Source organism: Nomascus leucogenys, chromosome 2 (genome assembly GCF_006542625.1).
Source record: "Nomascus leucogenys isolate Asia chromosome 2, Asia_NLE_v1, whole genome shotgun sequence".
NCBI lineage: Eukaryota > Metazoa > Chordata > Mammalia > Primates > Hylobatidae > Nomascus > Nomascus leucogenys.
Window position 1 is genome coordinate 46,360,348 of NC_044382.1, and position 26,843 is coordinate 46,387,190.

Below are 26,843 nucleotides of genomic sequence, written 5' to 3' on the forward strand. Positions count from 1 at the left end.
TGCTCCTGCTGGGAGCAGTTCCCACTTCCTCTACACTATGGGGAACTGGCCCTGGGGTGATCCAGCTTGTGGTGCCGAGGGCTCAAGAGGGGCACGAGGGTCTGGGACAGGATGGGGGCTCCTGCCAACATGTGGGCCCCGGACACAGCTGTGTGCTGCACTGCGTGTGGGAGGAGGCTGAGGTCTTGGGTTTTGCCTTCCTATTTCAGTGCAACTGGTAGACCTGCCCTGCCCCATAGCATCTGGCCCTCCCTGGAAACAGCACACTGGCATCTCTCCAAGGAGTAGCTTTATTCAGGGATCATAAACATCACAACCTCTCCTCAAAGTCAAGCCTAACTGCTAGGTCCCCAGATGTACCCAAGTTGTCTAGGGCTGGCAGGGGTAGCTTGTTTGCTGCAGTGTTTGAGGGCAGGAGACTGACCATCCATGCAGAAAGCTGGCCTGGGCTGTCTGCTGCCTGCTGTGGCTTTCCCACCTCATTAGGAGCCCGCTTCTCTCGGTGGGGAGATGCTGCCCCCAGAGCATCACCTGGCCAGGTCTGAGGGCAGAGCATGGAGTGGGTCCAGACCTTGTTTCTCTGCTGCCAGCCGTAGAAAGGTCTGGGCTGTCAGATCTCCCCCAAGCCGACAGCCTCGCTCAGCTCCTTGGCTGGAGCCCCTTAGGGAACAGGCCTGGAAGTGGGATGAGCCAGGTGTGCTCAGCCAGGCAGCTACAGGCGCAGCCTCTTGATATCTTCACTGCGGAAATCTATCCTCAGGGCCAGCACCTGGCGCACTTCAGCAGGGGTGAGGCGCCACGTCAACGGGCCGGAATTGGGTCCCCAGTAATCAAGGATCTCAGTCACCTGTGGGGAAGGACATAGAGACCAGTCAGCAAGGTGGGGCTATTCTGAAAGAGGGCTCTGGCCTCTACCAGGGGCAGAGCAGGGGCACCCGGGAAGGGGAAGGTGTCCTATAGGGCTGGCTACTGGCAGACATGGTTTAGAGGGAAGTGGTGGGGATCCATCTTTGCCTCTTTCAGTCACCCCTCCCTGGCTGGGCCAAGGGTGCCCCACCTACCCGCTCCAGATTGAGGATGGTGGCCATCTGGGAGAGCCGGGCAAACTTGTCTCGGATGGTCCACGTGGTCACTGTGGTAAGGTAGGCAATGAGTGACCTCAGCTCCTTGTCAAACTGCAGACCGCCCAGCTGCAGGAGAACCCAAGCCCAGTCACTACTTAGGCCTGGCCAAGCAGAACTGGCCTCCAGTTGCCCCCAGAGCTGGGTGGCAAGGCCGGCCAGGCCTCAGGTGGTGCCCTGTGACTCGTTTGCTCTACGGCTTCAGAAGCCAGGGCAGGACTGGACCCAGACATGCAGGGCCTGTGGGCAGCAGACAGAGGGGATGCAAGTCCTGGGGTGGTGGCATGACTTGTCTTCCTCAGAGAAGCAAGAGCTGCAGACTCATGACCCCTTTACCTTACCCGGTTAAAGGTGGATTTCAGCACCACTTTCTCCAACTCGACGGCAACAAGGCTGGTCATAAGGCCGGTTAGGCTGTCGTAGATGACCGGGGACAGGCTTGCCTGCACACAGAGGGTTGACAACAGCCGAGCCCCACCTAACTCCTCTGCCTCTACGCTGGACTCTTAGGTGGTGAGGATAGTTGCGTGAGGCCACGGGGGAGTTTCTACAGGTGAGGGCTGGAAGGGCTCTCAGGGTCCCCAGAAGGAATGTGATGAGACCCTGCAGGCTGCTGGTTTGGGCAGAGGTGGGTAATTCCCTAAGTGGATCCCTAGGGCCCCTGCTTACCTTGAACTCTGCCATTTGCTGCTCCAGGTTAAGGATGAACTGTTGTACCCAAGGGTCGTTGGCCTCATAGTCATTGAATTCCTCCTGTTGTCAGGAAGCAGGGCTGATCACCATGGGCCTCTTTCTGAGAAGTACCATTCACTGCCACCCACCTCTATCCCTCTAAGAAAATAATGTAAAACATTATTCCTTCCCTGTGCCTTCTGACTCATCTAGTTTAAAACCAGCTCAGACACCCAGGCTGGCAGAAACTGACCAGCAAACAGCCCAGGGCTGTAGCAGTGGCCCACATAATATGGTCAAGTTCCTGGCATTTTATTCCTTCTTGGATCTCATGTTCTACAGGAATGAAATCACTAGGCCAGGAGGAAAAAAACGCTTCTAAGTCTATCATAGGCGGGGCAAAAAGAACTCCAATAAGGAAATAAGTTAGGTCAAGGCAAACTCCATGTCTTTCTGAGCCCTTCTGACTAGGGACAAACTGTTTCCTGGGAGGAACCTAGTCTTCATAGGTGAGGGTGGGGGAAGTGGGCCTGGGAAGCATGGAAGGTCTAGTCTGTTCAGATGGCTCCGCTCCCTCTAGCTGGGGCTAGGGGTGAGGGGTCATCGGGGCTTGATGGCTGCCTGTGCCAGGCTAACCTCCTCGATGTTGTGGGAGACAGAGAAAAAGCTGTTGATCCAAGGCTGCAGCTGTGGCTTGATGGCTGTGCTGTTGAGCTCCGTCAGCCCTTCCTGCACAAGGACAAGGTGGAGACATGTGACACAGAAGGCACACCTCATTCCTTCCCTCTCTCTTCTCCCCATCCCTTCCCTCTATCCTCTCTCCATCGCTTCCCTCTCTCTTCTCCCCATCTCTTCCCTCTTTCCTCTCCCCATCTCTTCTTTCTCTCCTTTCCCCATCCCTTCCTTCTCTCCTCTCCCCATTTCTTCCTTCTCTCCTCTCCCCACCCCTTCCCTCTCCTCTCCCCACCCCTTCCCTCTTCTTCCCACCCCATCCCTCTCTCTTCTCCCTACCCCTTCCCTCTTTCCTCTCCCTACCCCTTCCCTCTTTCCTCTCCCCACCCCATCCCTCTCTCCTCTCCCCACCCCTTCCCTCTCTCCTCTCCCCACCCCTTCCCTCTCTCCTGTCCCCACCCCATCCCTCTCTCCTCTCCCCACCCCTTCCCTCTCTCCTCTCTCCACCCCTTCCCTCCCTCCTCTCCCCATCCCTTGACTGCAGGGCATTCTTCCAGCCCTGAGGCTTTCTGCAGGCCCCGTTGGAGGTTATAACAGAGCTAGTGCTGACGCAAGGAGGAGCCAGGAACATGCCCCTTTCCAGATCTCAGCTGATTCAGGTCCAGGGTAACGATGAGGCCTTGAGACTGTTCTGATAAACTCTCACAAGAGATTTCAGAATGCCCGGTGTTAGGCAGCACCTGTGGCTAGGGCCACAGGTCAGAACAACCATGTGGCTCCACTTCTTCTGAGCATCTTCTGAGGGCTCTTGTCATTGTGGGGCCAAGTGGAAAGTCTAGAGGACCAGATGTTGGCTTGTCAGTGTGACAACTTCACTGCTGAAAAACCAACAGGGCCTTTAGTCTCAAGGGACCTGCACAACTCCAGGCTCCAGGGCTTGCTTGCTGCTCCCTCACCTGTCCTCCTGGCTTCCTTGCATACGATGATCCAGCTAACAATCTTCTCAGAGCAACACACAGGCACAGGATTCAGTCAGCAGTTGAACCTGGGGCTTACCTGCAAGAGGTCTCGGAATTTGTTGGACACGGCGGCCAAGTCAGAAAGGCAGCTGTCAAACTTGGCCTGGGCCTGCTCCCCTCCAATGCCCTGGCTGAAGAGCTTGGTGCAGTCACTCTAGGCGAGAACACTGCTGTAAGACCACCGAGCACGCGTGGGCCATGGGAGTGTGAGGAGAGGCACCAGCCAGTTCTACTCCTCCAGCCAGTTATGGCCTGTCAAGAGCCCGGATGGGTTTCAGAAAACCTGGATTCTATCCTGGTGGTTATCCACTTGGCTCCCACTTCCCCCTCTGTAATATGGGGGTACCAGTGTCGGGGAAGTGAGTAAGAAATAGAAATACCAGAAAGTTTTTCCTGTCTTTAGAGTCAGACATTCCTAGGTTCAAGTCCTGTCTCAGTCATGTATTAGTTGAGTGACCTTGGGCAAATGATTTAAAGTTTCTGAGCTTCAATTTTCCTGTCTATAAAATGGGAACACCAATTCCTGCTCCTCACGTATGAGATGAAGCACAACGTGCCTAGCTCAGTGCCTGGCACAGGAGACACTAGCTATTATTGCTATAGTTCCTTTTTTTTTTTCCCCACTTTTATATTTATTTACTTCTTTTTAAATTTTATTTAAATTTACCAAAAAACCACAAAAGCTAGTTTCTGCTTCTTAAATATTTTGGTCTGGCTACCAAAGGGAATGGTCAAGATCACAGCTAAGGTTTAAGGGCTTACTGTATACCTGGCTTTGTTCTAAGCATTTTACTTTTATTAAAATACCAGGCTGGGCGAGGTGGCTCATGCCGGTAATTCTAGCACTTTGGGAGGCCAAGGTGCAAGGACCACTTGAGACCAGAGTTTAAGAACAGCAGGGAAACATAGTGAGAAGCCGTCTCCACAGAAAATTAAAGAATTAGCTGGATGTAGTGGTGCGCCCCTGCATCCCCAGCTACTCAGGAGGCTGAGGTGAGAGGATCCCTTGAGCCCAAGGGTTCAAGATTGCAGAGAGCTATGACTGTGCCACTGTACTCCAGCCCGGGCAACAGAGTGAGACCAAAGTACCTACTCTGCTTAAAAACAACAAAATGAAAACCAAAAAACTGCCACAACTATTTTAAGTTACTTTGACCTTCATAAAAAAAAGTATCTCTTTTATGAAATAGGTAAATTATCTCCATTGTACAGATGAGGAAACTGAGGCACAGAAGTTAATAATTTATTCAAAGCCATGGCAATAAGTCATGAAAGGCTGAGCATGGTGGCTCACTATTGTAATCCTACGACTTTGTGAGGCCAAGGTAGGAGGATTGCTGGACCCCAGGAGTTCAAGACTAGCCTGGGCAACAAAGCGAGACCCTGTCTGTTTTTTTTTTTTTTCTTTTTTTTTGAGACAGAGTCTCACTCTGTTGCCCAGGCTGGAGTGCAGTGGCATGATCTCGGCTCACTGCAACCTCCACCTCCTGGGTTCGAGCGATTCTCGTGCCACAGCCTCCTGAGTAGCTGGAACTACAGGCGCCTGCCACCACACCCAACTAATTTTTGTATTTTTAGTAGAGACGGAGTTTCACCATGTTGGCCAGGCTGGTCTTGAACTCCTGACCTCAGGCGATCCACCCACCTCAGCCTGCCAAAGTGCTGGATTTACAGGTGTGAGCCACTGCGCCCGGCAGAGACCCTGTTTTTTAACATAGATAAATAAATCATGGAGCTGGGACTCTAGGCCAGGTATTCTGACTCCAAAAATCCTGTTTTTCTTTTTTTTTTTTTTTTTTGAGACAGAGTCTTGCTGTGTCACCCAGGCTGGAGTGCAACAGCATGATCTTGGCTGACTGCAACTTCTGTCTCCTGGGTTCAAGTGATTCTCCCACCTCAGCCTCCGGAGTAGCTGGGATTACGAGCACCCACCATCATGCCCAGCTAATTATTGTATTTTTGTAGAGAAGGGGTTTCACCATCTTGGCCAGGCTGGTCTTGAACTCCTGACCTCAGGTGATCTGCCCACCTGAGCCTCCCAAAGTGCTGAGATTACAGGCGTGAACCACCGTGTCCGGCCCAGAATGGCTGTTTCTTTTTTTTTTCTTTTGAGACGGAGTCTCATTCTATCGCCCAGGCTGGAGTGCAGTGGCTCGATCTCGGTTCACTGCAAGCTCTGCCTCCCGGGTTCACGCCATTCTCCTGCCTCAGCCTCCCGAGTAGCTGGGACTACAGGCGCCCACCACCACGCCTGGCTAATTTTTTGTATTTTTAGTAGAGATGGGGTTTCACCGTGTTAGCCAGGATGGTCTCGATCTCCTACCTTGTGATCCGCCCGCCTTGGCCTCCCAAAGTGTTAGGATTACAGGCATGAGCCACCGCGCCCAGCCCAGAATGCCTGTTTCTAATCACCACACTACAGCGTAGGTGTACAGACCTCTCCAGGGGGAACTGCTTGAAACTCATGTTTTGGGTTGCTAGGAGCTGCCACATTTCTGATAGCCTCCTTAGAAAGTTCATGCTGTTTTGGCTCCAGAGGGGAAGCAGAGTGGAAGAACTCAGAGGGACTCTTCTAGCAGACAAAGGCCCTTCACTCCCACAGTATTCCTGACACTTACTGTGTTTGAGTAGTCTTGTAACCTCCCCTGTAAGCTGAACGTCATGCCACCTGATCTGCCTATCTCAAAGGGCTGCTGATGGGGCTAAGAAAGAACATCTGTGAAATGCAAAGCTAAGGGCAGCTGGGATTTATGGGAATAGGTTTTTCAGCTCTTTTACTTGGCTAATTCTACCAGCTCACTTATGAATTTCTAATATTTCCCCAAATTTTACTTCCCAAACGCAACAAACTCATGTTAAGGATGAGGTCAGAAATAGTCTAAAGTGCCATGACTTACAAACAATGATGTCGGCCGGGCGCCGTGGCTCACGCCTGTAATCCCAGCACTTTGGGAGGCCAAGGCGGGCAGATCATGAGGTGAAGAGATCGAGACCATCCTGGCCAAAATGATGAAACCGTGTCTCTACTAAAAATACAAAAATTAGCTAGGTGTGGTGGCACACGCCTGTAGTCTCAGCTACTTGGGAGGCTGAGGCAAGAGAATCGCTTGAATCCGGGAGGTGGAGGTTGCAGTAAGCCAAGACTGCGTCACTGCACTCCAGCCTGGGCAACAAGAGCGAAACTTCATCTCAAAAAAAAAAAAAAAAAAAAAACCAGCCAGGCATGGTGGCTCACACCTGTAATCCCAGCACTATGGGAGGCTGAGGTGGGCGGATTGCCTGAGGTTGGGAATTTGAGACCAGCCTAGACAGCATGGTGAAACCTCGTCTCTACTAAAAATACAAAAATCAGCTGGGCATGGTATCAGGCGCCTATAATCCCAGCAACTTAGGAAGCTGAGGCAGGAGAATTGCTGAGGTTACAGTGAGCCGAGATCATGCCACTGCACTACAGCCTGGGCAACAGAGCGAGAATCGGTCCCAAAAAATATAAATAAAAAAATAAAATAAAAAAAAGACAAGGCCAGGCGAGGTGGTTCATGCCTATAATCCCAGCACTTTGGGACGCCAAGGCGGGCGGATCGCTTGAGGCCAGGAGTTCGAGACCAGCCTGGCCAACATGGCAAAACCCCATCCCTACTAAAAATACAAAAATTAGCTGGACATGGTGGCAGGTGCTTATAATCCCAGCTACTCCAGAGGCTGAGGCAGGAGAATCACAGAAGTTGCAGTGAGCTGAGATCACGCCATTGCATTGTAGCCTGGGCGACAGACCGAGACTCCATCTACAGACCGAGACTCCATCTCAAAAAAAAAACCAACAATGATGACAGCCAACTTGTTGAACACATACAACGTGATAGATACTATGTTATCAGTACATTATGCCACCACATTTATTTTTATTTTTGAGACGGAGTTTTGCTCTTGTTGCCCAGGCTGGAGTGCAATGGGCATGATCTTGGCTCACCACAACCTCCACCTCCCGGGTTCAAGCGATTCTCCTGCCTCAGCCTCCTAAGTAGCTGGGATTACAGGCATGTGCCCCTACATCCGGCTAATCTTGTATTTTTAGTAGAGATGGGGTTTCTCCATGTTGGCCAGGCTGGTCTCGAACTCCTGACCTCAGGTGATCCGTCTGCCTCAGCCTCCCAAAGTGTTGGGATTACAGACGTGAGCCACTGCATCTGGCCTATGCCACCTTATTTTATTCCATCCCATTTTGAGGCTTTTTTTGGGGTAAATTCCTAACGTAATCCAGTTTACAGTACTACAAACTCCCGCCTGACTGTTCTCTCTGAGCCACCCCTCTCTACTGTGTGCTGGCTCCAGCCTCCTCCTCAGTGTGCCAGCATAAGGCCCACACTTCACACCAGGTTGTGCACTGAGCCCTTTGTCTCTGCTGCAAAGCATCCTCCTTTGTACAAGTGTTCACTGTGGAGGCAGGGCCCTGGCCTCACTTCTTTCCCAGAGGCTGAGTTTGGGAGTGGGGAAGAACTGGGCCCCTCATTTTCCAATAGTTCACAAAGTGATCCCTCCATGCCGTTATTTTTACTTTGTTATTTTTAAATTTATTTTTACTATTTTTACTTTTTTTTTTCTTTTTTTTTGAGACAGAGTCTTACTCTATTGCCTAGGCTGGAGTGCAGTGGCACGATCTTGGCTTGCTGCAACCTCCGCCTCCCAGGTTCAAGTGATTCTCCTGCCTCAGCTTCCTGAGTAGCTGGGATTACAGGTGTGCACCACCACACCTGGCTAATTTTTGTATTTTTAGGAGAGATGGGGTTTCACTATGTTTGCCAGGCTGGTCTCAAACTCCTGACCTCAGGTAATCTACCCGCCTTGGCATCCCAAAGTGCTGGGATTATAGGTGTGAGCCACCACACCTGGCTACTATTTTTACCTTTTTTTTTTCTTTTGAGATGGAGTCTTGCTCTGATGCCCAGGCTAGAGTGAAGTGGCGTGATCTCGACTCACTGCAACCTCCACCTCCTGGGTTCAAGCAATTCTCCTGCCTCAGCCTCCCAAGTAGCTGGGATTACAGGTGCCCGCCACCGTGCCCAGCTAATTTTTGTATTTTTAGTAGAGACAGGGCTTCACCATCTTGGCCAGGCTTGAATGCCTGATCTTGTGATCCACCTGCCTTAGCCTCCCAAAGTGCTGGGATTATAGGCGTGAGCCACTGCCCCCAGCCTATTATTACTTTTTAAGTGATGGGGTCTCATTATGTTGCCCAGGCTGGCCTCAAACTCCTGGCCTCAAGCAATCCTCCTGACTCAGGGTCCCAAGTAGCTGGGACTACAGGCACGAACCACCCAGCTATTGTTATTTTGAGATGGAGTTTCGCTCTTGTTGCCCAGCCTGGAGTGCAGTGATGCAATCTCAGCTGACTGCAACCTCCACCTCCAGGGTTCAAACAATTCTCCTGCCTCAGCCTCCCGAGTAGCTGGGATTACGGGCACATGGCACCACACCCAGTTAATTTTTTTTGTATTTTTAGTATAGACAGGGTTTCATCATGTTGGCCAGACTGGTCTCGAATTCCTGACCTCAGGTAATCCACCCGCCGCGGCCTCCCAAAGTGCTGGGATTACAGGCATGAGCCACCACGCCCGGCCCAGCTACTGTTATTTTTAACTGTTAATACAACTAATAAGTACCACTGCATGCCTCTCATGTACTAAGTGGTTCATATTATCACATTCATCTCATAACAGTCATGTGGCACAGAGGTCATTATCCCTGCTTTATGAATGAGGAGACTGAGGTTACAGAACTTTTGCCTAAGGCCACACAGCTGGGCAGTGGTCAAGTGAAGATTTGAACTTGGGGTGTCTGGCTTCAAAGCCCGAGCAATTTCCACTATACTCTGCTGCCTTCCTCTAAAAAATAACAGCTACTAGCTTTGTATAGGATTAGGCAAACCTTATCTTAATCTCCTACATTGATACAGGGATTTGTCATTTTTATAAGGTGCTTTTGATCCTGATTTTTTTTTTTTTTTTTTTCTTTGAGACAGAATCTCCCTCTGTCGCCCAGGCTGGAGTGCAGTGGCGCGATCTCGGCTCACTGCAACCTCTGCCTCCCGGGTTCAAGCAATTCTCTGCCTCAGCCTCCCGAGTAGCTGGGATTACAGGCGCCCGCCACCATGGCTGGCTCATTTTTTGTATTTTTAGTAGAGATGGGGTTTCACCATCTTGGCCAGGCTGGTCTTGAACTCCTGACCTTGTGATCCACCTGCCTCAGCCTCCCAAAGTGTTAGGATTACAGGCACGAGCCACCTCACCCGGCCTTGATCGTGATTTTAAAAAAAAAGTTTTTTTTTTTGTAGAGATGAGGTCTCACCACATTGCCCAGGCTGCTCTCAAACTCCTGGCCTCAAGTAATCCTCCTGCCTTGGCCTCCCAAAATGTTGAGCTTATAGGTATGAGCCACTTGGCCTCAATCCTGTTTTTCATTAGGCTACCCAAGAAACACAAGCTAGGGCCGGATGGAGCTATGCATCTCATTTCGTAGATGAGAGGACTGAGGCTCAGAGGGCTAAGGGACTTGTCCAAGGTCACACGCCAACTATGTGCTGGAAGATCTAATTTGTGTGTTATTTTGAGATAGAGTCTGCTCTGTCACCCAGGCTGGAATGCAGTGGCACAGTCTCAGCTCACTGCAACCTCTGCCTCCTGGGTTCAAGCGATTCTCCTGCCTCAGTTTCCCAAGCAGCTGGGATTACAGGTGTCTGCCATCATGCCCAACTAATTTTTGTATTTTTAGTAGAGATGGGGTTTCGCCATGTTGGTTAGGCTGGTCTCGAACTCCTGACCTCAAGTGATCCACCCGCCTTGGACTCTGAAAGTGCTGGGATTACAGGCATGAGCCACCGTGCCTTGCCTGGAAGATCTAATTTGAATTCTGATCTTCCAACTCCTGAGCTTTTCCCCCTGGTCCGAGGATGCCTTGCTATCATGTCAGTCACCAAAGAATCCCCTCAAGTGTGGCTCAGTGTCACCAGGGTAAGTGTCTTCACCACGATGTGTGTATAGGGCTCTCTCTCGACATGGGAAAAGATGGCTGCTGACCACTGATAGGCATTTCCCTCATACCTCCAGTGTCTTCTTCAGAGTGGAGATGTTTTCACTGCAGACTTCCACGTTGTTCAGAGTCACCTGGGAGATGAGGAAGGAAGAACGTGACTTCCTGCTGACTGTGCCTGCCACCCACTCCGATGCCAGACTGGCTGACAGCTGTGCTCCATGAAGCTCAGAGAAGGGCTGGCTGGAGTTCAGACTTGCCGTAATGAAAACCCACACTGCTACATCTGAGCAGGACGCTCAGATCTTGGATTGGGCAGAATGGGGAAGCAGCCTCGACCTTCTTCTGTGCCTGATGACAGGGAGCCTAAAGCTATCAGGACCTCAGAGGTAGTGAGCTCAGGTTTCAGGTCTTCTTGTACTGTGTTACCTACAGAGCAGAAATGACTCAGGCATACAGGTCCGGGATAAGTTCTGAGGCTCCAAACGGTCAAGCCCCAGGTCAGTAATACAAAGCCTGACATTCATTAAAGAAAAGCTTCCAGAGAGCCTGCCACCTATGAGGTATTGTCTCATTCTTTATCTCATGGAGTCTGCCAAATACCCCCACAGAACACGTATTATCAAGCCCAGTGCATGGGAGGAAATGAGACTCCTCAGAAGGTAAAATGATTTGGTCAGGCGCGGTGGCTCACGCCTGTAATCCCAGTACTTTGGGAGGCCAAGGCGGGTGGATCACCTGAGGTCAGGAGTTCAAGACCAGCCTGGCCAACATGGTGAAACCTTGTCTCTGATAAAAAATACACAAAAAAAAATTAGCCAGGCGTGGTGGTGCACATCTGTAGTCCCAGCTACCAGGAGGCTGAGGCAGGAGAATCGCTTGAACCTGGGAGATGGAGGTTGCAGTGAGCTGAAATTGCGTCACTGCACTCCAGCCTGTATGACAGAGTGAGACTCTGTCTCAAAAAAAAAAAAAAAAAAAAAAAGCGGGGCAGGGTGGCTCATGCCTGTAATCCCAGCACTTTGGGAGGCCGAGGCAGGTAGATCAAGAGGTCAGGAGTTCGGGACCAGCCTGCCCAACATGGCGAAACCCCAACTCTACTAAAAATACAAAAAATTAGCCAGGTATGGTGGCGGGCACCTGTAATCCCAGCTACTCGGGAGGCTGAGGCAGGAGAATTGCTTGAACTTGGGAGGTGAAGGTTGCAGTGAGCTGAGATCACGCCACTGCACTCCAGCCTGGGTGACAAGAACAAAACTCCATCTCAAGAAAAAAAAAAAAAAAGTAAAATGATTCATGAAGGTCAGACAGCAACTGATTCAGCAAATATTTACTGAGCACCTGGATGTGCCAGGCACAGTTCTAGGCACTGACAGAAAGCATTTAACAAAAAAGACATGGTCCACTCCTCACAGAGCTGACATTCCAGATGGGAAGCCAGATAGTAAACAAATGCATTATATAATGCCAGGAAGCATAATAAAGCAGGATAAGGGACAGACACTCAGAGTGACAAGGCCACAAAGCTGGAGCCAGGCTTAGAATTCGGGTCTCTGAGCTTCCAGATGGATAAACAGGTGGAGGTTCCTGGACAGTGGCCACCCGGGGAGGGCATGGAAGCTCCATACCCCTTTCCCCATAATTTGCCCTATTCGTCTCTTCATCTGTATCCTATATAATATCCTTTATAATAAACAAATAAACTAAAAAAATGAATTCCGGTCTCCCTACTCTGGTCCAAAGACGACTTTTTTCATAACAGGACTGTCTTACAGACTAGGTGCAGAAATACCAGTGATAAAAGTAGCATGGAGGCCGGGCGCGGTGGCTCATGCCTGTAATCCTAGCACTTTGGGAGGCCAACGTGGGCGGACCACCTGAGGTTGGGAGTTGGGCACTAGCCTGACTGACATGGAGAAACCCGTCTCTACTAAAAAAATTACAAAATTAGCCGGGCGTGGTGGTGCACGACTGTAATCCCTGTAATCCCAGCTACTTGGGAGGCTGAGACAGCAGAATTGCTTGAACCCAGGGGGCGGAGGTTGCGGTGAGCTGAAATCGCACCATTGCACTCCAGCCTGGGCAACAACAGCAAAACTCCATCTCAAGAAAAAAAAAAAAAAGTAGCATGGGCACGGTGGCTCACGCCTGTAATCCCAGCACTTTGGGAGGCCGAGATGGGTAGATCACCTGAGGTCAGGAGTTTGAGACCATCCTGGCCAACATGGCAAAACCCCGTCTCTACTAAAAATACAAAAATTGGTCGGGTGTGGTGGCAGGTGCCTGTAATCCCAGCTACTTGGGGGGCTGAGGGAGGAGAATCACTTGAACCTATGAGGCGCAGGTTGCAGTGAGCCAAGATCGCGCCATTGCACCCCACCTGGGGCAACAAAAACGAAACTCCATCTCCAAAAACAAAAGTAGCATGGGGCAAAAGTATTAAGGCACTAATTGCTCTGGCCATTCAGAGGAAAGAACAAACTGTTTTGGTGTGAGGCATTCAAGGAAGGTTCCATGGCAGGGTTGGTAGCTGAGCTGAACATAAAAGGGTACAACATAATTCTGACATGAGTTGAAGGTGAGAACATTTCTCCACCCCCATCAGCCTCTCTCTAGCTCATTGTCCTATTTGATATTTTCTTATAGTCCTTAGGATTTCCTGACATTCTCTGGTTTATCTATTTCTCGTCTGCATGGATCTAGCCTGTTTCCTTCACCACTGCGTCTCTATACAGCACTGTCTACCTTTCTGCTTCGTGGAAATATTCTAACTGCACTGTCTGGTATGGTAGCCCCCACCCATGTGTGGCTATTGAGCACCTGAAGCATAGCTAGTACAACTCAGGAAGTGGATTTTTAATTTAAATGTAAATTTCAATAGCCACCTGTGGCTGGTGGCTACCATGTTGGGCAGTGTAGCTCTAGAACCCAGAACAGTGCCTGATATTTAGAAGTTTCTCAATAAATATTTGTGGAATGAGTAAGAGAGTGAATGAACATATTCTGCAAAGGGGATAATATAAGCAAGTGCAGAATGGCAGAAAACCCAAAAAGGTATTTGAGAAATAGCAGAGTCACTTCACAGATATGTGCAGGGAAGTGGCAGGAGGTAGAGCTGCGAGGGGCAGAGACTGACGGGGACTTGGGTGCTCTGCTGCAGAGTTAGCTCTGTGACTTGTGGACAGTGGGCTGGCACTGAGGATTTTTAAAGCAGGTGAATGCCACATGAGCACAGCTGTGGTTCGGGAATACTCATCTAGAGGCCATGTGTGGGAGGAAATAGAGGGCCTGGGGATCCCACTGCCTGTAAACTGGTCTGCTGGTGGCATGATCAGGATGGCAGGGGTGAGGTAAGGAGGAGCCAGTCTTCGAGACATGAGTCAGGAGCTTCAGGATTTCAGGGTAAAAGGAGGATCTCAGAACCCCAGGGGCTGTGATTAGGAAGTCCCTCTCATCTTCCCCAGAGTGCTTCCCTTGTCAGTGTCCTGCAGCCAATGCTGAAAGTCATGATGCTGACAGTGCTGCTTAGGCCACTCTGATTGTGGACAGATAAGCCTAAAGGTCTTTAATATGCCACAACATGAGGCCTCTAATGTCACAAGTTTCCAAATAACTGTCCTGTCATGACAGCTGAAGGATGAAGGCCATAAGTGTTTCCAAGGCATTTAAGAGCACCAAGAATAACTGTCATGAGGACTTACGGATTTGAGTTCAAATGGTATTGATTTCAAAGTTTCCCCTGTACTGACAGCCCTAGTAAGCATGGATTCACTGGGTTTATTCCCTGCCCACAGTGCATGATGTCAGTACATTTGGAGAATTCATCTTCACAGCCAAATGAATCAAGGTGACATAAAAAATAGGCCCTGCAATGGGAGTGATGACATTTTAAATACTTGGGTGTCAGGAAAACCAGAAACCTGTCATCAAGCATTTAGCATCGCCTTTCTTTTTGGTCTTATATTCTGGGGCCTCAAACAATGAAACTGTGTTAATGGGAGGTCCTCACAGAGTGAACACACACTGGCCAGTTTTGGAGACATGTAGTCAAGTGGTGGAAAATGGAACTGGAAAGGTGGGATGGGTTAGAGTTAGGAGGCTTAAACAAAGACATCTAGCTTTGATGTGGTAGGCAGCAAGCAGCCAATGATTATTTCTGAGCACAGAAATGAAAGTAAGTTCTGTAAAAAAAAATCATAAACAAAATAAAAATTTAAGTTGGTTCATGATGTCATGCTGGTTGCTGGGCATTTTGGCAAAGTTCTCCAAAGGTAACAACTTTCACAGGCAACAGTTTTTTGGATCTGATCTTTTTTTTGGCAGCAACCATGATATCCTAGATTGACAGAAACCATGCCCAGCGCAAATATTTTCTATGACAGGAAGAGAGTGGGGCTGCCTAAACAGCTTTCATATTGGATCTGTCTCATAACCAGTTACTATGGGTTCCTCTGCACAGGGGTTGGTAGATATTAGCAAGTTTAGGCTTCTCTCTCTGAAAGTAACAGCTCTGAACTCTTTTGGGGGTCACAGATCCTTTTAAGAATATGATAGCCAGTCATGGTGGCGAAACCCAGTCTTTACTGAAAAAAAAAAAAAAAATTAGCCAGGTGTGGTGGCGCATGCCTGTAATCCCAGCTACTTGGGGAGGCTAAAGCAGGAGAATTGCTTGAACCTGTGAGGGGGAAGTTGCAGTGAGCCAAGGTCATGCCATTGCACTCCAGCCTGGGGAATAAGAGCAAGACTCCATCTCAAAAAAAAAAAAAAGAATCTGATAAAAGCTAAGGACCCTGTGACCCAAAAATGCATGCGAACATTTTTGCATCCAAACCCACCTGTGGGCTACAGATGACAGCTCTGCTACTAGATGTTTCTTTCAGGCTCTGAGCCTCAGAACTCAAGACTCAGGGTGCGGCCAATGTGGGGGATGGAGCAGAATGGACCTTGGTCTGTGCTACTCCCGTGCGTGCTAAGACAGCGTGTGCTAGAGAGGCCTGATCTTGATCTTAGGATGCATTTGTGGTCTCTCTGGCTCATCACAAACTGGTTGTTGCTTTGTACAAATCCTTTCACCCTTCTGTGCCCCTCCTTTCCAAGCTGTCACAAAATGGAAGGCTTGCTGCTTTATCACATCTGTCATTCTGGGTAGCAAAGGACTTTAATAAGGCCTCCTTTCCAGAGGAAGTTGAAAGCCTAAGACATGTGCTAGTAGAGCAGTGATGGCAGGCCCGAAGGACTGGCGCCTGCCCATGCTGTGGGCCTCTCCTCAGAGAAGCAGTCTGGTGGCCTGGTACAGATGGTAGAGCTGGTTCTGTGGCAGATGCAAGCCAAGCTTGACACTCAGTGGGCTCCTGAGCAGCTGGGCAGAGCTCTGGGGAATGAATGCTAGGTGACAGGTGGACAGCCCGGCCTCTATCGTGGCTCAGGCTGCTCAGAATATGTCCCTGAGTAAGAAATGGTTTCAGAACCTTCTGGGAGGAACTTCCCTTAAAGGAGGAATTTTCCTTCTATATAGACACTGGAGGAAAAGTCTCTAGCTAGAGGCCAATTATACTGTGGCTTAGCAGTGATAGCGTAACCTCTCGAGATAAACCAACCCAGCTCGTGAGCTGTGGGGTACCTACCAGGAAGGACAGCTTCGCCTCGTCAGTACTCTCAATGCCTTTTGTGTCAAATTTGCCTTGCTGGAGGCTGCTGTGCATGATGTTCACGGCACTTGTCACCCCACGCTGGATGTCCTGGAAGGTGGTGGCCGGGAAGCCCATCCGCAGCTTATTACACAGAACATCCCTGGGGGGCAGGATGGCATAGAAGGATTGACAGTGCTCAACTTGGCCACCAGGACAGAAGGGCCAGTGTTCACCACCCTGACCCAGCAGCACAAGGTGCTCTTTTAGGGGGAATAACCAGTCCTTAAGACCACTGTAGGAGACCTGAGGAGCCAGGGTATGAAAGTAACCAGCACCTCCTCAAGGACACTGATGTGACAAGAACATATAGAGGAGACTAGTCAATCTCTACTGTTTATGAGGCTTTTAGCCATCACCACTGCAGTCCAACAAAGCTGTGCGGCTTAGTGAACGCAGTACCATGTAGGAGTTGAGAACGGGTTTTGAGTTACTCAGTTCTGGATTCCACCTCTGACTCCTGAGTGGTGGATCTTTGATGAGGACGGAATCTCCCTAAAGCCCAGTTTCCTCATCTATAAAACAGAGCTAACAGTTCCTACCTCATAGGGTTGTTATTAGGACCTCAAAAGCGCAGGAGATTAGCATGGTGCTGGGCCTGTAGCAATGGTACCTATTGGTGGTATTATTCATCTGAACTGCCTGTTCTCTTTCCTACGTCTAAGGGCCCATAGCTCCTTCAGTCTAGTCCAGGGAACAGAAATTTGGCCCATGAGATATATGGCTGACCAACAGCTTCCTGGAGCCAAGGATACTATCTTAGGGATAGGAGCTTATGTCCTGTGTAGAACTTAACTAGAATCATGAGGACAAAGGGCAGAAACAAATGGGCCTCAGGAATCAACAGGAAGAGCCTTTCTGCCTAGAAAGGAGAAAGGGAGTCAACTGTACCTGAAGTCAGACTCCAGCTCTGTGGTGGCGAGGTTGATCATGGCACAGAGACAGTCAATGCTGGAGCTGGACAGGGCCCGCCCAATGCACTTCTTAACAATGTAGAAGACATCATCCACCATGCTGGATGTCAACTGACCCTTCTCATAGGTGTCCAGAGCCACAGCCTACCCAAAAGGCAAAGCCAACACTGAGGGTCCCAGTTCTGCATGTCATGTTCTAGATGATTCTGGGTACACTGGCCCTAGCTCTGCTCCCTTTTCTGTACCTTGTCCATGTTTCTCCCAACATGGCGTGTTCTGGTCACGGATTGGTGTGCATCCTCCTTGTCAAAATAGCTCACTTCCCTATTGATCACTAGGTGATCAATTAAATATTTCGGGCCTTAGCCCTGCAGAGATCCATTACCTGGGGAGTGTAAGACATCTGCGGAGGCCCTACTTCCCTGAGGCTCTTTACCCACAAATCTTCAGGGAGGGAGGGAACAAGTGGGTTCCCTGAAGAGCTGAGCTGAGCTGAGCTGTTCTTTTTTAATTCTTGGGAAGGAAGTCCTAGCTGAGTATACAAAGAGCACAATGACTCCAAAGACGCTCTGTAACCATACAAAGTGGTACCACTCAATCTGCATGCAAGAGTATTCTCAAAGCAGGACCAAGAAATATGACATGCCTCAGCCATTTCCTTCAGCCTGGCTTCTTGGACTGGAAGCCCCATTTCCAAGAGATGCATCCTATGTCCTACCTTATTGACAGTCTCCCTCATGAAGTACTCCTCCATGGTAACATATAAGCCAATTAGCTCCTGCATGGTACAGCTCAAAAGGCAGTTATTGAGGAGTTTGTCCAGACACTTCTGGTGCTCTAGGGGACAGCCAAGAGAGGAATACTCATTTTTTTTTCACCAAGGGAAACAGAGCAACTTTTTTCATTTTTTCAGGTTCCTTTCTAGTCTTTCTTCAAAATATGTACATATTTTACGTAGCTATAATCACGATACAGATAGCAATTTTGAATTCTGCTTTAAAAAAGTATATCATAAATATTTTCCATGTTTTCACCTACCTTATTTTTCATGACTATGTGGCATTTCATCAGGTATATAACCCACATTTTAAAAACTACTCTTTTTTTATTTTTAACTATTTTTTTTTTTTGAGATGGGAGTTTCGCTCTTGTTGCCCAGGCTGGAGTGCAATGGCGCGATCTCGGCTCACTGCAACCCCTGCCTCCCAGGTTCAAACAATTCTCTTGCCTCAGCCTCCCGAGTAGCTGGGATTACAGGCATGCACCACCACGCCCTGCTAATTTTGTGTTTTTAGTAGAGACAGGGTTTCTCCATGTTGAGGTTGGTCTCGAACTCCTGACCTCAGGTAATCCACCTGCCTCGGCCTCCCAAATTGCTGGGATTACAGGCATGAGCCACTGTGCCCGGCCTTATTTTTAACTTTTATGTTGTTTCATGTGAAATTGAGAAAATAACCACTCTATTTTTAGACACCTGGTTATTTCCAAATGTTTTGCCATTACTGGAGATAATAGAATATCACAATAATTGGAGATTATAGTGAATACTTTTGTACAAAAAACTTTTTACTCCTTTTCCATTATTCCCTTACGATTAATTAATAGGAGTCAAAAGATATGTTTCCATGGCAAAGATAAAAGTATATTGGATATAGAATATTTCATTCTCTACGCAAGTATTGTCCAATAGAATTTCTGTGATAATGAAAATATTCTGGTCAGGTGTGGTGGCTCACACCTGTAATCCAACACTTTGGGAGGCCAAGGTGGGAGGATCGCTTGGGTCCAGGAGTTTTGAGACCAGCCTGGGCAACACAGCAATACTCTGTCTCTAGAAAAAATAAACAAACAACAAGAAAAGAGAAAATATTCCGTATCTGTTATCTGATAATAGTAGCCATTAGCCATGTTAGCAATTGAGCACTTGAAATGTGATGAACATAACTTAGGAACTGAATTTTTTTTTTTTATTAAATTTTTTTTTCTCAGAATCCAGGTGAGAAAGATGAATTTAAAATTTTATTTAATCGTAATTAAATTTGAATTTGAATTTCAATTCATGAATGCCTACGTATTGGGCAACACAGCTCTGAACAGTGATAGTCATCATTACTGCTTCTCAGCCTTTTGGCTAAGATCAAGTGATAGTCATCATTGACATTGACAAGCGAACTCCAAATGAGCACACAATTTCCTTTATACACTGATTCTGTAACACCCCTGCCACATATTATTGGCACAAGCCATGCAGAATGCCACAGATGCTGGGTGGGTCTCAAGTCCCCAGCCCAAAGAACCCTGCATGTATTTGCCCAGCCGGATTTTTATTTTTTAAATTTTTTTCCTGTAACTCTTACTTTAGTAGCCAGAAGGAATTAAATGGTCATCTTAAAAACCAGCGAGTCAATGTGTAAATGAAACTGGACTCTGGCATACCTTTTAAAAATTTTTTTTAAATGTTTATCTTTTATTATTTAATTTAATTTAATATTTTAGAGATGGGGTTTCACTATGTTGACAAGGCTGATCTCAAACTCCTGGGATCAAGCGATCCTTCCTCCTCGGCCTCCCAAAGTTTTGGGATTATGCGTGAGCCACCAAACCCAGCCAAAATTTTTATCTTTTAATATAGTGACAGGGTCTTGTCATGTTGCCCAGGCTGGTCTTGAACTCTTGAGCTCAAGCGATTCTCCTGCCTCAGCCTCCCAAAGTGTTGGGATTATAGGTGTGAGCCACTGCACCCAGCCCCCTTTCTTATCAATGTCAATTATTCCTTGAAAAATTGTGACTGGGGGAACTGGGAGACTGAGAGGGATGAGAGGATTCCTGTACATTATATACTCTTTTTTTTTTTTTTTTTTTGAGACAGAGTCTGGCTCTGTCACCCAGGCTAGAGTGCAGTGGCGCGATCTTGGCCCTATGCCCCCCGGAGTTCAAGCAATTCTCCTGTCTCAACCTCCCGAGTAGCTGGGACTACAGGTGCATAGCACCACGCTCGGCTAATTTTTGTATTTTTAGTAGAGATGGGGTTTCACCATATTGGTCAGGCTGGTCTCGAACTCCTGACCTCCGGTAATCCACCTGCCTCTGCCTCCCAAAGTGCTGGGATTACAGATGTGAGCCACCGCACCTGGCCTATGTACTCTTAAAGAAAAAACAAAAAGGCTGGGTGCGGTGGCTCACGCCTGTAATCCCAGCACTTTGGGAGGCCAAGGCCGGCGGATCACGAGGTCAGCAGATCGAGACCATCCTGGCTAACACAGTGAAACCCCATCTCTACTAAAAATACAAAAAATTAGCCAGGCGAGGTGGCAGGCACCTGTAGTCCCAGCTACTCGGGAGGCTGAGGCAGGAGAATGGCATGAACCCCGGGGGGGCGGAGCCTGCAGTGAGCTGAGATCGCACCACTGCACTCCAGCCTGGGCGACAGCGAGACTCTGTCTCAAAAAAAAAACAAAAACAAAGAACACTTCATTGAAGTATAATTTATATCCCATAAAATTTAAAACGGCACCAGTGTCCTCATCTGTAAAGTGATTAGATGGCCTCAAAGATCTAGTCCAATTCTAAAATCCAGTAAATTTAGATTTCTTCCTGGGAGTCAATTTGCCTACAGACCACCAGGGGCTAGTAAGTCCCAATTGTTTCCTTAATAAGAGATCTGTGGCTTAACTATTAAGAAACACTACCAATTATATCTCAACCCTCCCCAAAAATATGGGAAATATTTTTACCTTGCTTTACTTCTTCTGAGGCCATGGAGTCCCCCACCTCAAAATCAGAGCTAATCCTCTTCCTGAGGAAGCGTAAGTATAGCTCACTGCGGGCATTCATCAGGGTGACCTCAGTCAGGATGGGGTCCAGTTCTCTGGGACACATGAAGCAGAAGGAACAGGAGGACAATGGATTCCCTTAGACACAAGAGCTACAGGGCAAATTCCCCCTCCCCACTGGGCCCATAAGGAACAGCTCTGCCAGATGGCCCTCCTAGCTCTGCTGGCCCAATTAGAATCAGAGATAGCTGTTAACCACATTTTCCATTTCCCTGCTTCACCTAAATTATTCACTCCCTAAAATTCTGCCAGACCCCTAAAAGGTTGGGAGATGTGTCTTCTTTTCTTTTTTTTTGGAGATGGAGTCGCTCTGTTGCCCAGGCTGGAGTGCAGTGGCTCGATCTCGGCTCCCTGCAAGCTCCGCCTCCTGGGTTCACGCCATTTCTCCTGCCTCAGCCTCCCGAGTAGCTGGGACTACAGGCACCCACCACCATGCCTGGCTAATTTTTTGTATTTTTAGTAGAGACGGGGTTTCACTGTATTAGTGAGGATGGTCTCAATCTCCTGACCTCGTGATCCGCCTGCCTCAGCCTCCCAAAGTGCTGGAATTACAGGTGTGAGCCACTGTGCCTGGCCTATTTTCTTTTCTTTTTGAGACAGAGTCTTGGTCTTGCTCTGTTGCCCAGGCTGGAGGGCAGTGGTGCAATCTTGGCTCACCGCAACCTCTGCCTCTAGGTTCAAGTGAGTCTCATGCCTTAGCCACATGAGCAGCTGGGATTACAGGTGTGTGCCACCCCACCTGGCAGATTTTTGTATCTTTAGTAGAGATGGGAATTTGCCATGTTGGCTAGGCCGGTCTTGAACTCCTGGCCTCAAGTGATCCTCCTGCCTTGGCCTCTTGAAGTGCTGGGATTACAGGCATGAGCTACAGCACCTGGCCTGTTTTGTGGTTTGAATAAAGATTACCTATGACCAGGCGCGGTGGGTCACACCTGTAATCCCAGCACTTTGGGAGGCTGAGGCGGGTGGATCATGAGGTCAAGAGATTGAGACCATCCTGGCCAACATGGTGAAACCCCGTCTCTACTAAAAATACAAAAAATTAGCTGGGTGTGGTGGCAGGCACCTGTAGTCCCAGCTACTCGGGAGGCTGAGGCAGGAGAATGGCGTGAACCCGAGAGGTGGAGCTTGCAGTGAGCAGAGATAGCGCCACTGCACTCCAGCCTGGGCAACAGAGTGAGACTGTCTCAAAAAAAACAAAAACAAAACAAAACAAAACAAAAAAGTAAAAGTTTGGCTGGATTACAGGGGCTCATGCCTGTAATTCCAGTGCTTTGGAAGGCTGAGGCAGGGGGAATCACTTGAGATCTGGGGTTCAAGACCATCCTGGGCAACACAGCAAGCCCTCATCTCTACCAAAAATTAAAAAATTGGCTGGGCACGGTGGCTCATGCCTGTAATTCCGGCACTTTGGGAGGCCGAGGTGGGTGGATCACCTGAAGTCAGGAGTTTGAGACCAGCCTGGCTAACATGGCAAAACCTCATCTTGGCCGGGCGCGGTGGCTCGTGCCTGTAATCCCAGCACTTTGGGAGGCTGAGGCGGGTGGATCACGAGGTCAGGAGATTGAGACTATCCTGGCTAACATGGTAAAACCCTGTCTCTACTAAAAATACAAAAAAAAAAAAATCAGCTGGGCATGGTGGGGGGTGCCTATAGTCCCAGCTACACGGGAGACTGAGGCAGGAGAATGGCGTGAATCCAGGAGGTGGAGTTTGCAGGGAGCCGAGATCATGCCACTGCACTCCAGCCTGGGCAATAGAGTGAGACTCTGTCTAAATAAAAAAAAAAAAAAACCTCATCTCTACTAAAAATACAAAAAAATTAACCGGGCGTGGTGGCACCTGCCTATAGTCCCAGCTACTTGGGAGGCTGAGGCAGGAGAATCACTTGAACCTGGCAGGGCAGAGGTTGTGGTGAGTCGAGATCACACCACGCCACTGCACTCCAGCCTAGGCAACAGAGCGAGACTGCCTCAAAAAAAAAAACAAAAAAACCAAAAAAACAAACAAAAAAAACACACACAAAAAAACCATTTAGCTGGGAGCGGTGACTGTAATCCTAGCTAGTCAGGAGCTACTTGGGAGGCTGAGGCTGGAGAATCGCCTGAGTCCATGAGTTGGTGGTTACAGTGTGCTGTGATTGTGTCACTGTACCACTTCACTCCAGCCTGGGAAACGGAGACCCTGTTTCTAATTAAAAAAAAAAAAGGAAAAGTTTAAAATTTTAGGATAGTAGTTACCTTTGTGGGAAGGGAAGAGGAGAGTCACTCTGGGGGCTTCAAAAGTGTAGTCATGCTACATAAGAACATTTTGGTCAAAAATGAACTGCTGGGCTGGGCATGGTGGCTCACACCTGTAATCCCAACACTCTGGGAATTCTCTGGGAGGTGAAAGGATCACTTGAGCCCAGGAGTTTGAGACCAGCCTAGGCAACATGGCAAAACCTTGTCTCTACAAAAAATACAAAAATTAGCCCAACGTGGTGGTGTACACATATGGTCCCAGCTACTCGGGAGGCCGAGGTGGGAGGACTGCTTGAGCCCAGAAGGTCAAGGCTGCAGTAAGCCAGGATCATACCACCATACTGCAGTCTGGCCTGGGCAACAAAGCAAGACCCTATCTCAAAAAAACAAAAAAATCCCAAAATAACAACAAAAAAAACTATCGGTATACACAAGAGTGTTCCCATAATATTATAGTATTGTATTTTTACTGTACCTTTTCTATGTTTAGATATGTTTAGATACACAGATACTTACCATTCTGTTATAATTACCTATGGTATTCAGTACAGTAATATGCCATACAGGCTTATAGCCTAGGAGCAATAGTTTGTATCATATAGCCTAGGTGTGTAGCAGGCTAAATATACCCTACGATGTTGACACAATGGAAATTGTCTAACGATGTATTTTTCAGAAAGTACTCCAGTTGTTGGCAGGGGATGGTGGCTCATGCCTATAATCTCAGCATTTTGGGAGGCCAAGATAGGCGGATCACTTAAGGTCAGGAGTTCGAGACTAACCTGGCCATCATGGCAAAACCCTGTCTCTACTAAAATTATAAAAAATTAGCTGGGAATGGTGATGCATGCCTGTAGTTCCAGCTACTTGGGAGGCTGAGGGAAGAGAATCGCTTGAACCTGGGAGACAGGGGCTGCAGTGAGCCAAGATCACGCTACTGCACTCCAGTGTGGGTGATAGAGTGAGATACTCTGTCTCAAAAGAAAAAAAAAAAGTATTTCAGTCATTAAATGACATGTGATTGTACTGATTATGATTTATTATTTATTTATTTATTTTTATTTATTTATTTTTTGAGATGGAGTCTCGCTTTGTAACCCAGGGTGGAGTGCAGTGGTGTGATCTCGGCTCACTGCAACCTCCGCCTTCCGGTTTCAAGCAATTCTCCTGCCTCAGCCTCCCGAGTAGCTGGGACTACAGGTGCACACCACCATGCCCAGCTAATTTTTGTATTTTTAGTAGAGACGAGGTTTCACCATATTGGCCAAGCTGGTCTCGAACTCCTGACCTTGTGATCCGCCTGCCTCAGCCTCCCAAAGTGGTGGGATTACAGGCGTGAGCCACTGTGCCTGGCTGATTATGATTTATTACACATTTTATTTATATATACTTTTGTTCATATGATATATTCCACTGAAAAATAAGGGTAATTGATAAAATATTTTAAAATCATAGACCACATTGTAACAGAGTAGTCTGAATTATATATACATGATTACCAATTCAAATTCCTGTGAGCTGAAGGAGAGAGAAGGATTATTACCTTGGTTCGATTTTTTCTGTTGTAGAATTTCTCATCAAGTTGTTCTGAACATGCCGGAACTGCAACATAACACAGGAATGAGAATATTCTTCCCCACCCCCACATCTATTGGCCTCCTGCTGGTCACTCCAAACTTTTGGCATATAAGAATGTTTAGGTTTAGTTTGCTTACCAGGTTTACCTTCCCTTCAAGCCAGCAGTGGGCTTTCAGGATGACAGGCCAAAGATTTGTTTTTGGGTTGGATGCTAATAATACTCACCTCTGTTACTGTGCTTAAAAGCCATGCTAATGGTGTTCCAATAGACTACTGTTTATAGTCTCCTAGTCTGGAGTTCTAGAAATACAATTGTATGAGGCCACTCCTATTTCTATGTCGTACTTTTACTTTCTCTGCTCAAAAGAAGGAAAAAATAAAGTTCTGAAAAAGCAAATGTTATCTTTAACATCTTAGGAATGAAGGGGAAATTGGAGACAATTACTTGGACACTTAATAGGACCTCAAGAAATAGAATTGTCATTATATCATCAGAGGGCACTGCTGCACATTTTGTGATAGAGAACTGGTGTACTCCTTCTGCTGTGTTCTTTTCAGGAAGCCCTTTTTATTTCCGTTTTGGTCTTGAACTGAGGCCATCATCATCTCGACAACACCTCAAGTCCAAAGTAAGCTGGCAATGGGCAAGATGCAGGCCAGTCTGTGCTTAGCATTTATTTTTCTCCTGTCTGCACCTTTTTTCACTTTTTCCCTTCCAATTTATTCTACTCAGTGTTTCTGGCTAAAGCTGCTACCAAACGCCACCTGTAGCTTCCCCTGCTCACCTGCTGGTGGTAGTCCCTTTGCTTGATGAACTTGTCTACCACCTTCTCCACCTGTCTGTCACATTCCACCTGCAGATATTTGATCAGGGTATAGAGTCTCCCTGGCCCATAATAGGTCTCCACTATTGGTTGGTGGGTCTCCACAATGCGGGCAATCCCTAGAAGGGAGGAAGCAATAGGGTCGTATTCCAAATATTCTTCCTACAAAATAAACTTGCTCCCATCCGGGACTAACCGAGGGTCTAGCTCAATCCTTTTGGCTGCTTCACTTTCTAAAATGAACACAAATAGGCCTAGTCAATGCTAGGGGTTGCTAGGCAAATATGTTAAATATGCACAGTGCTTGGTACACCAGCAGGCATTTGGTAAGTTACATTGATACTGTTTTCTACAGCAGCATCTTTGGAAATCAGCATCACTAGCTATCCAGTAATTTATTTTAGGGTTAAATTTATTCTTACAGAGTTTGGGGTTTGAGGGTTAGGCAGGATCAAAACACTGGAGAGACTCTAATCTTTGCTAATCAGGCACTGAATCTGGAAGTTATTTAATTCTCCAATCAATTAATACACAATGAACTACATGATTAAGTTAAAGTCATCAGGCTAGAAGGGTGAGAAGAAAGGCTAGGATGCAGGTGTCATATAGAAATGTCTCCAGTCTCTCTAGAGTGGAGAAAGAGGCTCACCTTCAAACAGAAGAGTAAGTGTATCTGCAAAGATGACTGCAGCTCTCCGATCACTCATGTCTGTCCCCAGCACCATGAGCAGATTCTCCTCAGCTTTACTAGCCACCTAAAAAAGGAGGAAACCCACACATATTGCTCAGAAAGGTCACCCTCACACCAGGTTTATCTCAGTTTTCCAAAAAGGCCTCCCATTGGCTTTCTTTTTTTTCACATTTCCCTTGATGTCTGGAAGCCCAGGCAGCACAGAGGAATTCCCTTGAGGGACAGTTTGAGCCTCAGGCAGGACAAGGAATGTGAGCATGGTGTAGCTCCTCTTCCATTATTTTCTTCTCTTGGAAAATATGGACTGCCATTAGCCAAGGGAGAGAGTCCCCAGTTTCTTTTTTTTTTTTTTTTTTTTTTTTTTTGAGACAGAGTCTCGCTGTCGCACAGGCTAGAGTGCAGTGGCGCGATCTTGGCTCACTGCAGGCTCCACCCCCTGGGGTTCACGCCATTCTCCTGCCTCAGCCTCCCGAGTAGCTGGGACTACAGGCGCCCGCCACCTCACCCGGTTAATTTTTTGTACTTTTAGTAGAGACGGGGTTTCACCGTGTTAGCCAGGATGG

At 47.9% G+C, this 26,843-nt stretch overlaps 1 protein-coding gene across 3 annotated transcripts in view; it reads right to left on the reverse strand.

The window, feature by feature from the left end:
• Positions 1-272: 272 nt before the first annotated feature.
• Positions 273-26,843, reverse strand: part of COG4 (component of oligomeric golgi complex 4) — a 39,589-nt gene continuing 13,018 nt past the window's right edge. The window contains exons 6-19 of one of the 3 annotated variants that reach the window (XM_030829481.1): positions 26,239-26,344; positions 25,551-25,708; positions 24,731-24,789; positions 20,846-20,979; positions 17,830-17,948; positions 17,089-17,255; positions 16,135-16,300; positions 10,582-10,644; positions 3,522-3,638; positions 2,430-2,522; positions 1,791-1,874; positions 1,463-1,564; positions 1,062-1,190; positions 273-847 (exon numbers count right to left, since the gene is read on the reverse strand). In XM_030829481.1, the coding sequence (XP_030685341.1) occupies positions 713-847; positions 1,062-1,190; positions 1,463-1,564; positions 1,791-1,874; positions 2,430-2,522; positions 3,522-3,638; positions 10,582-10,644; positions 16,135-16,300; positions 17,089-17,255; positions 17,830-17,948; positions 20,846-20,979; positions 24,731-24,789; positions 25,551-25,708; positions 26,239-26,344 (1,632 nt within the window). In that variant the 3' untranslated portion in view covers positions 273-712. The remainder of the gene's footprint in view (positions 848-1,061; positions 1,191-1,462; positions 1,565-1,790; positions 1,875-2,429; positions 2,523-3,521; positions 3,639-10,581; positions 10,645-16,134; positions 16,301-17,088; positions 17,256-17,829; positions 17,949-20,845; positions 20,980-24,730; positions 24,790-25,550; positions 25,709-26,238; positions 26,345-26,843) is intronic. The other 2 variants (XM_030829491.1, XM_030829488.1) reach the window with 2 other exon arrangements.